Source organism: Eumetopias jubatus, unplaced genomic scaffold (assembly GCF_037043125.1).
Source record: "Eumetopias jubatus isolate StellerSeaLion01/CBP00866 unplaced genomic scaffold, mEumJub1_p1.0 scaffold_3, whole genome shotgun sequence".
Taxonomy (NCBI): Eukaryota; Metazoa; Chordata; class Mammalia; order Carnivora; family Otariidae; genus Eumetopias; species Eumetopias jubatus.
The window spans coordinates 23,011,128-23,024,886 of record NW_028274809.1 but is presented as its reverse complement, the minus strand read 5'-3'; the positions used below and the strand labels follow the sequence as shown (position 1 = coordinate 23,024,886).

At 37.1% G+C, this 13,759-nt stretch overlaps 1 protein-coding gene across 2 annotated transcripts in view; it reads right to left on the bottom strand.

The window, feature by feature from the left end:
• Positions 1 to 2,158: 2,158 nt before the first annotated feature.
• The window catches only part of BARD1 (BRCA1 associated RING domain 1), an 88,477-nt gene continuing 76,876 nt past the window's right edge, over positions 2,159 to 13,759 (bottom strand). For both annotated transcript variants that reach the window (XM_028112268.2, XM_028112269.2), the window contains 2 exons: positions 5,768 to 5,865; positions 2,159 to 4,631 (listed from right to left, as the gene is read on the bottom strand). In XM_028112268.2, the coding sequence (XP_027968069.1) occupies positions 4,299 to 4,631; positions 5,768 to 5,865 (431 nt within the window). In that variant the 3' untranslated portion in view covers positions 2,159 to 4,298. The remainder of the gene's footprint in view (positions 4,632 to 5,767; positions 5,866 to 13,759) is intronic.

Sequence of the window (13,759 nt, the reverse complement as noted above, 5' to 3'; positions counted from 1 at the left end):
AGCTATTACACTACTGGGTGTTTATCCCAAAGATACAAATGTAGTGATCCAAAGGGGCACCTGCACCCCAATGTTTATAGCAGCAATGTCCACAATAGCCAAACTATGGAAAGAGCCAAGATGTCCATCGACAGATGAATGGATTAAGAAGATGTGGTATATATACACAATGGAATATTATGCATCCATCAAAAATTGAAATCTTTCCATTTGCAACAACATGGATGGAACTAGAGGGTATTATGTTAAGTGAAATAAGTTAATCAGAGAACGACAATTATCAAATGATCTCACTGATATGTGGAACTTAAGAAACAAAAACAGAGGCTCATAGGGGAAGAGAGGAAAAAATAAAAGAAGATGAAACCAGAGAGCGAAACAAACCACAAGAGACTCTTAATCATAGGAAACAAACTGAGGGTTGCTGGAGGGAAGGGGGGCAGGGGGCTGGGATATCTGGGGGATGGACATTGAGGAGCACATGTGATGTAATGAGCACTGGGTATTATATAAGACTGACGGATCACAGACCTGTACCTCTGAAACCAAGAATACATTATGTGTTAATTAATTGAATTAAAAAAAAGAAAAAAGAAAAAAGCCCAGCAAAGTGAAGACAGGACAGGGAGCAGCTGAGCAGGGGTTGGGGGCAATAGCCAGGACTATTCAGGACTTAAATTGAGTTGTGCTACCAAAAGTCACCTCTAATGAGCTGCTTTTAGAGAAGTCTCTTATTCATATTGTTCACCAAGGTTTTGGAAGGTGATCCTGTAAATGCCCAAACAAGGTGCTCAATGCTTTTGTCCATCTTTATGCCCAGGTGAGATGGAGAGTATTTTTCTCACTTTATTAACTGCAAACACAAGTTAGCGAAACTAGTAGAGATGATAAACAAACCCAGGTCCAGCTGAATCCAAAGCCTGCACAGGAGTCATGCCCCGCCCCCCCAGCCTGCCCTATCTATAATTCAATCTCCAAGCCTGACAATAGGCTTACTGGCCTTCTGGAGGTGACCTACACAGGCGCACGGGACCACTGGGGCCAAAGGAATCCTCTTCACGTCTGGGGAGTTAGTCATCAACCTTTTAAGCTAGGTCAGAGTCAGAAAGGTCTAGTGCCTTCCTCAACTTCTCCCACATTGCTATTCTAATAAAGGAAAGGTATTGTTATGTGCCTTAAAATGCTACATAATCAACAATCCTTAATTCATAAAATAGTATGTAACTAAGTAGCCACAGTATGTATTAGCTGACTGAAAAAAATTAGAACTGCTTAGTTTTCATTAGGTGATCATACATTAAGTTCACAATTTGTAGTTCCAACAAAATAATGGCTTATAGTTATTAAATAAGCATGATTTCCCGCCATTTTGTGTTCTCGTTAGAGAACAGAATACACATTTGTGGCTGTCATGAGGTCCACGAACCTTCAGATCACAGCAGGCTCTTTTTCTGCCCCAACCCAGGGAGGTAATTACAGCTAACGTGTAATGTGACTACCCCTCCCTGCATCTTCTTATTCCCACAGAAACATCAAACCTTCCAATAGATAATCTTCACCTATGCAGAGGTCACTTAATCACCAAATTCACAAAGCAGGCTCAAAAGATATCAAAATAGGTAGAATAAATGGTAAAACTTTTCTACAAAGATTTAAGTATCTATTCGGTAAATCACCAAAACCCTCACACACTGCTTATTTATCCTCATTTCACTCATAATTCTAATATGGTTCCTGCCTGGTTTTCATTCCTTAGCAAGTCAAAAGAAAAAAAATTAATTAGGGGCACCTGGGTGGCTCAGTTGGTTAAGCGACTGCCTTTGGTTCAGGTCATGATCCCGGGGACCTGGGATTGAGCCCCACATTAGGCTCCCTGCTCAGTGGGACTCTGCTTCTCCTCTCTCTCTGCCTCTCCCCTGGCTAGCTCACTCTCTTCAAATAAAATCTTAGAGAAAAATTAAAAAAAAAAAAAAAAAAAAGGAAATAGAGAAGTAACAAGCAGCCCTGTGATACTGTGGAGAAGCTGCCGACCCTCTGGCTTTAATGGATCCATGAAGGAATCACTGTGTAATCACTGACCCTCTTAATGATGATTCCAAACTATCAAAATTACATTGTATTCAGACACATTTATTTAAGGTAGTAAAGTATTATAGTTTAGAAATATTTCTATCCAAAATTAACCACAATGTGTTAAGTGTTCCAAAAGATAAGCTTTTGTTAGCTCAAAGATTTCCTCTCAGGTCTTACTGAGTCTCACTCATCAACAGCCCAGAATAAGTAAACTACTACTATAAGAAGATATAGAAATACAGAAACACAAATAACTTTAATGATTTATAGTCAATAAAAAGGAAGCTTGAATCTGTGATGGACAAATGAAAACAGTGACAAATATATCTACACAAATATTACAAGGTTCAAGAGCTTAACATCAACCAACTGCTGTCAAAATAAATATTTAAAGGAACCAAAAATAAAACTGCTTAATAGTGGGGGACAGAATACAACAAAGAGGGAGGGGTGATAAACCAAGAAAATGAATGAAGGAGAGTGGGCAGCAACCCCCAAAGCTGTTTTACAAACAGGGATTCAAATCGGAGGAACAGACACAAACCTGTCTAGGAATGTGACCGATGAGGCAATAGAGAGTGACCACAAGTCAGTTATAAATCAAAAATGACAAACCGAAATCCCAGAGAGTCCTAAATTATTTAATCCAGACATTAGCTAACCCCTCAGATTTGCTTGGTGCTATGGTGTTCATCATTCTCCATTAGAATGAAATGTGGGACAAAGACATGACTGGTTGGAGAGGGTTGCAGAGCTAATTCATCCGTGAAGGACAGGGTCCCCAGTGTATCAGTGTGTTTACATAATGTTTCTTGATATGGAAACGTGACATGTGAGAGAAGGAATTACAATAAGATTTATTTTGAAATAATCAGCAGAATCTCACACTTACAAATAAATGAATCTTACTAATGTTCATTCACTTCAGACTCTCAGTATTCTCATCCAGTGCTTCACTAATCTCCAGCCCAACAGAGACCAAACCTGGCAGGTCTCTCAGTGTCTCCCTTCCCATGTCTTTCATAGAACTATGTTCAGTTTCTAGGAAGACTTATTAAAGAATTCTTCTTACAAATATTTTTAAATGATCTAATTTACCTTGTCGATTCATTCACCAACAAGAACACTCCAATCAGAGTAACCTCCCCAGGACTCCCCAGGCTCAGGCGGCGTCCTGTCTCCTACTCTGTGGTCTTGTATTAGGAGACAGCCCTTCCTACTCCTGCCTTTAGACTTATTGTGATGGCCTTTTGTACCACCTGGACAAAATCTCTTCTAATCAGATAATTCCCAACTTCTGCCTCCACAGCAATCTAAAAATGGAAAAATAAAATCTTCACAAAAGAAGAAATTAAGACCTTCAAAAACAATTATTTTAGCAATATGTAGCGAGGTCTACTGGAAAAAGGACTAGCCCTAATTTAATTAACATCTGATTGACAACTTACTAATCTGGTGAGACCTTCTAAGGAATACTGATACTAAAATTTGTTAGAGAAAATGCTCTATGTATATGTACATACACTGTAGATAAACACAGTCACAAATTGATAGCTAACAATAAGCAAGTATATACAATAAAAATATGTACCATGAGTCCAATGTTGATTTTTCACCACCGAAGAAAAATGCTACGGTTTAAATCATGATTTCTTGATGAATACGGAAGATAAAAAGAAGGGATAAAAACGTAGGAACTAACAGCCATGTAAATTATAAGAAACTAAACACAACGTAAGATGAAGACAATTGTAGACAGAAGAATTTAACACCTATGGTGGTACATTCAGACCAGGTACTCTATTACAATAAAGCCAGAATCAATTATTTGACAATATTCTTTGTTTACTAAGGATGGGAAGTATTTTTGCTGGTGGCAAGTGTGGATTATTTTCATCAAAGAACATTAAAAGGCTGAGAGAGTAATGATACTGCTTGTATATTTAACCAATAGTTCTGGTACTCCCTCATTAATCTTTGATAGCTGATAATTTGAATAAAAAGACATGATGAATCAAAACATACACCAGTTTTAAAAAGAAAAATCCTTCAAAGCAATTTCAGCATCTAAATGGTAAACAGAGAATGAATTCTAAGTCTGGCCCAAGTTTTGTTTTGTTTTTTAATTCAAGGAAAAAATATGTATGAACGAGTCTACCTATTATAAAAATGTGAATGATCAAAACAGTGTGAGTTCAATTTGAAACGTTCATCTGGTGCAATATTCAGCTGTCAAGAGGGAGCAACTCAAAGGACATCACACAATCAATAAACCAGCTGGAAGGAGCCATCCAGACTTTGCCCTGCCGGACCCTCTCTGGGCGATGATTAGACAAATCTTCGTAGATGATATACTGTGTGCAGAAGCGCTGATCAGAATCAGGTCTCGCGTGGTATGCAACTGTATTGATGGTCTGAGTCACGTCACTGTCTGGCTTGGGCTTTCTACTAAGGACCTGGCCCCCAGCTGCAGCGACAAGCTTAATAAGGTTGTCCTTTGGATGGTGTTTGAAGGTTCCCCCGAAATAGAAGTAGCATCCATCAAACAGCTTTGGCAACTGAAAAAACAAGAAAAGGCTTGTTAAAAGCAGATCAAAATATTTAAAAACACTGCATATGAATGAGGAAAATATAGATAAGTAGTCATGAGCTATTAAGAAGCTGCTTAAATGAAGTGCTGGGATAAACTGCATTTCAAGTGCATTATTTGGGTCAAGAAAAGTACTCCGATATTTATAGGCTTCCTAGTTACAATCTTTCTCCTAAAACTCAGCCACCATCGCAGGAACTTCACTCTCCTCAGATTTTAGGTGTTAGGGTGTGCTGCGTGTGGATGTTTCTGATAAACACACATATTTTTAAAAAAAGCAAAGAGAAACTTCTCGTTAAACTTCTTTTATCAGAATGTTATTCATATTTGGTGGGACTTAAAGCCCCATGAACTCCTAGGGTATCTCAACTGAGCTTCAGGGATACCCGGCAACATTTAATAAAATTATACAAGTAACATCATTCTGTGGATCTTGACCCAGTTCTGTCCATCCTTACTCAGGTCCCTCTGTGTGATGAATCTCTGCTCTCGAGGACAGCTCCGGTGGGAATGTGGCCTCCAGGGTTCCAGACACATACACCACAACACATACAATACATTACGAAGCTATGGCTAGGCATCCAGTTAGCTATGAAACACACCTCTTTGTGCTTTATGGAAAAAAAAGTTCCACAACTGCCTTCTATGCAAATTTTTCTTTGTCATTTCCTATATATATATATATATATATATATATATATATATATATATATATATATATATATATATATCACGCACACAGGATAATGGAATGTTACCCATTAAAACTACAATATGTGGCAATAAAGACATATGGGACCTAAATCCAAGCAGTAGCCATAAGTCTTCTTTCAAGTTACTCCCTGATTCTGAGACTTACCTCGGATTCTGAAAGGTTTATGGGAATGTTCAAGATGCCAACAGTCCATTAACAGCATGAAATTATCACCTTCTGGGTTTTACTGCTCATTGTGATCATCTCTCAGAATCAAGTGCTTGAAACAAGCACAATTAAAATTTTAATCAGTCACCTGTACTTGTTGAAAGGGCAAGAGAAGTTTTTCCTGACAGTGATACTATTAAGTTATAATAAGCCCAATGAAAGTAGTATCGAAAGACAAATACCAGCTGTTCCTTGTTGAGCCTGCTTCGCTGTGGCCCTTCAGGAATCTCATATTTTTCCTCCTGTTCACATGCTTTTCTCTGTAGACATGCTTTCACCCCTAACAAAAAAAAAAAAAGGATAAAAGCAAAATAAGTATCGAGTACTGGTTTCTCACTGAAACAAGTAATTTACCTAGGTGATTTTTCTTCTCCGTGGCTGTTTTAACTGTTGTTCTGAAACAGAAATAGAAACCTTACTTATGTTAAAACAAAATGTAAAAAAATGGTTTTTCCATATAAATATAAGGAATCTTTCCTTCAGAGAACTGAGCAGTGAAGTGTACTGAACACTAATTTTAGTCTCTTTTCTGAAAAACCTAAATCAATATGCTATTTCACATGAAATTATAAAAATCTAAATTTTTATTTATAGCAATTACCAAAAGGAAGGTGGATAAAAAGTTCCTCATTTAGTTCAGCCCACAGTGATTTGAACTTGAGGGCTTATCTCCTGCACTGCTCATTTCCACAGTTTTTGTCTAACCCTGTTAGACTCTAAAGTGAGCTGACATAAGGAAAGTGCCTGAGTCCACAGCACCTAGCTCAGATGGCCACCCAGCAGAGACACGACAGTGCTTGTTAAATAGTAAGCAGAGCTTGGGACATGTTTGGAATTTGACAGGTACAGAGTTGAATTCTCCAGGCTAAAGATGACTTGGTGAATATTTCAAATGCTTTAGAGCTGCTTCAATAAAGATGTTCCAAGATACTGCTTAAAGTCACGAGATTTTAACAACTAATTCACCATCTCTCCAAAAGCAGAGCTTTGTCAAGAGATTGAATTTTTCTTAACTTGGAACTGTTAATGCATATTCAAATTCAACACTCAACCTTGGGATAGCTGTAATTCCTTATCATGTGATTCTTTAATTTTGCTTATGCTTTGGTATCCCTTTCCTCCAATGTTTTTAATACAAAAATCATATTTAGCCAAGTTTGTTATGCTGAACTTCTGAATATTATTCTAACTCATCATAAATACAATTGTTCTATAAAAATTGTTGGGTTTCTACATATAATAAAAACTGCACTTAAAAAATTTTTAATAGCTTGCCCACTGAGTAAACAACTGGCTTTCTAATGGAGCTAATATTAAAATATATATGGTATAGGGATGCCTGGGTGGCTCAGTCGGTTAAGCGTCTGCCTTCGGCTCAGGTCATGATCCCAGGGTCCGGGGATCGAGCCCCGCATCGGGCTCCCTGCTCAGTGGGGAGCCTGCGTCTCCCTCTGCCTGCCACTCCCCCTGCTTGTGCTCTCTGACAAATAAAATCTTTAAAAAAAATATGTACTGTATATTGAAAAATAAGTCTCAACATTTTTGACTAGGCCAAAGCATCCTACCAGAAACAATGCCTGTGTGCTTACACTGCATCACATACTGTTTCTATTATTAAAAACCAACCTAAAAAACATTAGCAGTCTAACTCAATCATGGACTTACCTTAAACTCATTATTTTACATGTAAATTATTATTTTTAGTTATCGCTTATGCACGTAGTCCCCTTCCTAAATCTCCTTTCCTAATGACACTTGCAGAGCATTCGTACCAGTATCTTTAGATGAATGAACATGACAGCATATAAAGCCAAGGACCGAATACGCCTATGATAACTACTGTAACAAGTGAAGAGCAAATGTCTTAATTACAGAAATAAATAAATGGGCTGGGCCCATGCTTGCTGCTTATCTATTTTACAAATTCATTTGGTTGATTACTGAAACTGTCAAACGGTGTATTAAGATGGTATCTATTGATCCCAGCGATGTGCTGGCATTGGCTCAGTCACCAGATTCGGGAAGGAGAGAAGGGTAACATCTGGCTGTCCCAGACAAGGCGGCAGGGCGGTTCCACGGCAAGACGCCGGGGCCTCTATAGTGTGAATACCTCAAGTCACAAAATTTACAGCTTTACAGCAATTGTTCAACAAATTCTATACAGTAAGAAAGAAAAATCTGATGCTCTAATTAGTGCGTTGAATACAATCTGCCAACTCTCTCTCTGCAACTTCATGATCAAGAAGAAAGAAAATAAAGCATTTTCCCCCTGAAAATTAAGGAACAGTGTGCAGGTCTTTAATAACATGCTTGAATGATGACTAAGTGTTCTGTTAGTTGCTGTCATAGCATAGAAAATATGAAGAATCTTTTGAAAATTAGGAGCGACATCTAGTCCAAATTGAATGCCTACAAGGGCCAAAGGGATTATGTAAACATGTAAGGAACACACGATGTCAAGGAGCAGGAAGTCGTGGTGTCAAGGAGCAGGAAGTTTTGGAGACTGTAACCAGTAGGAAAAAGAACATCATACATAAAGACACAAAATGTAAACAGTTATGCTGGACTGAGTTGTCCACATAAATTGTATCTGCTTTGGCCCTTAGACTACCAATTTGAAACGTGTGATGCAGGGCTCCTGGGTGGCTCAGATGGTTAAGCCTCTGCCTTCAGCTCAGATCATGATCCCAGAGTCCTGGGATCAAGTCCCACTTCCAGCTCCCTGCTCAGCGGAGAGCCTGCTTCTCCCTCTGCCTCTGCCTCTGCACCTCCCCCTGCTCATGCTCTCTCTCTCTCTCTCTCTCTGTCTCAAATGAATAAGTAAAAAAAAAAAAAAAAAAAATCAAAAACAAAACAAAAAATAGAAATGCCTGATGCTTCACCTAATCAATCTCTTCATTTCAGATAAAGAAACTCAAGTCTTTTTTTTAAAGATTTTATTTATTTACCTGAGAGAGAGCCAAAATGGGGGTGGGGTAGGGGCAGAGGGAGAGGGAGAAGCAGACTCCCCGCTGAGCAGGGAGCCCAACCTGCGGCTCGATCCCAGGACCCCAGGATCATGACTTGACTTAACCAACTGAGACACCCAGGCATCCCAAAACTTAAGTCTTAAGAAATTTAAGCAGTTTTCCCAGTGACACAACTAAGAACGAGAACTCGGATATCTTCCAACTCCTAGATCAGTTTTAATCTTTATTCTTTAATCTTTATTCTTTATTAAAAAAATAAAGCATCAAATAAAATGTCAGACATTCTCTACTCAGATATAACATATTACACCTCTCTTACAATGTCATATAACGACTTAACAGATGACTAAGTAGGAGGATCCTCATTGAAGAGATTAGCAAAAAATTATACCAAATGGCAAAAACTGGTGACTACCCTGGGAGAGGAGGTGTGGGGAGAACAATGCATTTGGCTTTGTCTTTAGTGAATCAATTATTTTATTACTAGTCTTTCTCAACATTTACTTATTGACATTTATGATCATTACATATCAATTCATATCAATTTTCTAGTGAACCTCTTTTGAGATAAACCAACTAACTTGATTTACTAAACAAGTAAAAAAAAAAAAGGATAAGATACTTTAAAATAAACTTTCAGCTATTTAAATAGTGATACATTAACATCATCAATGAAATGGAAGAATCTGCCAGCCAAAACATTACCAAATTAACAAGTCGAAATAATGGATGGTATTTTAATATTTTATTTACTCAATAAAAGTTAAGCAAACTGCAGCAAGAATTCCTAAACCTATCTTCCATGTTAAACAAAACATTAGAACTTTCATAACATTCATTGACATAAGTCACCCAAAGTACAATATATATTGTAATCCTTATTCTCTATATATACATCAAGACTTAAAAATAGGCCATTTTCCACCAATTAAAAGACACTTCTTAAAACCAAAAAATGTTTTATGTTTGTAATAAATATTTAGTAAAGTTGGTATTATTCCATCATCAGACACTAAAACAGCTTATTAGCAAAAGATGGATACTTATCCTCTCTTTTGAAGAAATAAGAAGCATATGCAAGACCATTTATTAGCTTTTCGGCTAATAATTTCCAAACCAAATGACTACATGAATAAGCTATGTTATTTATGTAAACACAGATTTCTACATATGCCAGAATGATATATACATTAAAATGTGTGGAGCCACTATCCTTATAAAAAGTTTATACCCTTTCTTCCTTTTCACATGTTCCATTATGTTTCGAGATTTTGACTGAAGCTATCATTTTGCAGAAATACTGGAATGAATTACCTCTTTTATTAAAGTTCAGAGATTCTTTTCGACCACATATATTCCTGATCATGTCTACCATTTCAGGGAAGCTTTCCTTTGGCCCTGATTTATTACTTTTTTATATAGGTAAGGAGCCCAATTCCCAAAGTACTGCTTAACTCAAAGTCATTAACTCAAAAGTCATTAAAAGTAGCTCTGGCTACCTTAGCAAAGCCTGGAATCTTTGCATACTAACGCAGCTTATGAATTCTGGGCTACAATAATTTTTTTAAAAGGGTGCCTGGGTGGCTCAGTTGTTAAGTGTCTGCCTCCAGCTAAGGTCATGATCTCAGGGTCTTGGGATTGAGCCCCGCATCAGGCTCCCTGCTCAGCGGGAAGCCTGCTTCTCCCTCCCCCACTCCCCCTGCTTGTGTTCCTTCTCTCGCTATCTATCTCTCTGTCAAATAAATAAATAAAATCTTTAAAAAAAAAAAAAAGAAATTTGTACTATATGGAAAGATATCCCTTTATCTTAAATCTCCAGTAACCACTCTTACCTCCTACACCTCATAATAGCACATATATATCAATGACTGTTTATTTTCATGAACTGCTGATGATACTTGTGAATCTATACTAAGCTTAATCACTTTTTTCTAGTTTTAGAAGGGAAAAATCTAGTTTTAAATCATGGAAATGGGAAGGAGTAGGAAAAAGGTTTCCTAAATCCACAGCTACATACAAATGATTATAAAATACAATGAAGATGGAAGCTTTAAAATGGAGATTTATTAAATGTCCAAAGTGGGAAACTACCCTTCCATGGAAGGCCACAGAATCTGCTCACTTTCTTCAAAACCTAGAGCAGTAAATAAACCATTTTAAAGAACTGCTATTTTTTCTGGAGTTACTGGTTATCCATAGCTGAAATAGCAGTGAAAATCAGAATTAAATACCACTCTCACACAACACCTAAGTCCTAAAAAAAAAAAAAAAAAAAAAAAAAAAAAAAAAAATTAAAATACAGAAACAAATATCATTCTATGGTAAAATCAGAAGTCCTAATAAATGTATCACTAGATCTAAACCAGGCACTTATGGAACTCAAAATAACAGCATATTAGTAAAACAGACATTGAGAAACTCCCCCTCTGATTCTATTAAAAATGAATATCCAAGTTGTACAAATAAAATATTTTTTAAATGCTTTTCTATTTGGCTTTTTAGGCAAATAAGCTATGATATCACTAAACTTTAGAAAAAAGGAAATCATCCCAGGAAACCTTTAACAGTGACAAAAATAGTGGAAAAACAACTTACACTCTCCCTGTAATTTCTGAAAATCTGGGTGGCTGGTAAAAGAAGAAATAAACCCAATATTATGAAATGCCGCAGTACAGAGTGGAAGGACAATGAACTGAAGGCTGAAAATATAAAATAAAAGCTAAATGTTCCACTCATGACATCATGAACCTCTAGACTGGGGATATCACAGAAAATGCTATCACAGACCATTAGATTTTGTAACTTTATATAAATACCATTTAACAACTGGTTATTTCTGACTACTTTTTAAGCTAGTATTCCAATTACAAACTTATTTATATATAAAAGCATATTTCTTCATAGGAGAGTATGCTGAATTTATTTTACTTAATGCATATTGAGAAGCAGATCAAATTCTACCACAAAAATATATTACATGCTGTATTGGGGTGCCTGGGTGGCTCATTCGGTTGAGCGTCTGACTCGGTTTTGGCTCAGGTCATGATCTCAGGGTCATGATCTCAGGGTCGTGAGATCAAGCCCTGCCTCAGGCTCTGCACTCAGCCAGAGTGTGCTTGAGATTCTCTCTCCCTCTCCCTCTGCCCTTTCCCCTGCTTACACACACACTCTCTCTAAAATAAACAAACATATCTTTAAATATATAGATATATATTACATGCTGTATCGTAAAATTTTATTAGGCAAACTTTCGGTATCAATTCTAAAACCCCATATTATGAACAATATCAAAATAATCCCTTTTATTTTTTTAAGATTTTATTTTTAATTTTTTAAAAGATTTTATTTATTTATTTGAGAGAGAGAGAACACGAGCGAGAGCGCACAAGTAGGGGGAGCGGCAGGCACAGGGAGGAGGAGAAGGAGACTTCCTGCGGAGCAGGGACCCGACATGGGGCTCGATCTCAAGACCCTGAGATCATGACCTGAGCGAAAGGCAGCTGCTTGCCTGAGTGACCTACCCAGGTGCCCCCAAATAATCCCCTTTATAGAGTTGTGGGTTAAAGACTAAACTTTTTTCTTTTTTTTCAAACATCCAAATTTTTTCTTAATAAAATAATTTAAAAACTCATACTTGGTATTCTTTAGTCATATATTTAAAGTTTAAATATGTATATAAGAATTTCTGTTTGACTGGTAGGACAATCACCACATCAAAATGTACTTGCTAGGTCTACAGAACTAGTATAAAAGATCCAGTATATCTGACAGCAGCAACATACACACACAGGTGCTAATTTCACTGAAAATGAGACTGAAGCCCTTACCTATCCAATTAATCTTTGTAAAGTTGAAAAATAAACTTTCTAATTTTCATGGGAACTTAAGAAGATGAATTTCTTCTTAGAGCACATGGATTTCATTTAAAAGACACACAGTGGGTTTTTTGGTTTGCTTTTTGTTTTTCAGAGAGAGAGTGAACAGCAGAGGGAGGGGCAGAGCGAGAGAGAAAGAGAGAGAGAATTCCAAGCAGACTCCCAGCCAAGCATGGAGCCCAATGTGGAGCTCAGTGTGGGGCTCAATCTCAAGACCCTGCGATCATGACCCAAGCTGAAATCAACAATCAGATGCTTCACCGACTGAGAAACCCAGGCGCCCCAGACACACATCGTCTTTTAAAATGTCACAAATAGGTCTCTGCTTATCAACCCACCAACATTTTCTCTTGACCTATCCTTCGCCTGCATGCATTCACACATTTATATAATGTTAAAAGTGAAGATATAATTTTTTTATGCTTTTTCAAAATTTCAACAATCCTGTTTTTTATAATACTTTAGTCTTAATACTTATCACATAAAAATATGAATTTTTTCAGAGAATACATTTAAACTTTTCTTAATTACTTACAATTTAAGGTTATTTCCCCCATGTCCTGCTATTGGAAATAACAATGAAAATAACTTTTTTGTTTCTTCAGTATTTCTTACTTAGGACAAATCCTCAGAAGTGGGACTATTAGATCAAAAGATGTTTTGTTTTTTTTTAAATAATTCTTACAGAATCATTGGTGAAGGATTTCAGTAAACATGAAGTTGCCTATCAATTTTAGTTGATAAAAATACTTCACTAAGAGGCACAGAGAACCCCCCCTCAAAACCAATTAAAATACATCAACACCCTGACATCTAATAGTAAAACTTACGAGTCTCAGAGACAAAGAGAAAATCCTGAAAGCAGCTCGGGAGAACAGATCTGTAAGCTACAATGGTAGAAACATTCAATTGGCAACAGACCTATCCAGAGAGACCTGGCAGGCCAGAAAGGACTGGCATGGTATCTTCAGAGCACTAAATGAGAAAAATATGCAGCCAAGAATACTATAACCAGCTAGGCTGTCAATGAAAATGGAAGGAGAAATAAAAAGCTTCCAGGACAAACAAAAACTAAAGGAATTTGCAAACACAAAACCAGTCCTACAAATATCAAAAGGGGTCCTCTAAGCAAAGACAGAGCCGAAAAGTAACACAGATCAGAAAGGAACATGGACAATACACAATAACAGTCACCTTACAGGCAATACAATGGCACTAAATTCATATCATTCAATAGTTACCCTGAATGTAAATGGAATAAATGCCCCAATCAAAAGACACAGGCTATCAGATTGGATGAAAAAACATGGCCCATCGATATGCTGTCTGC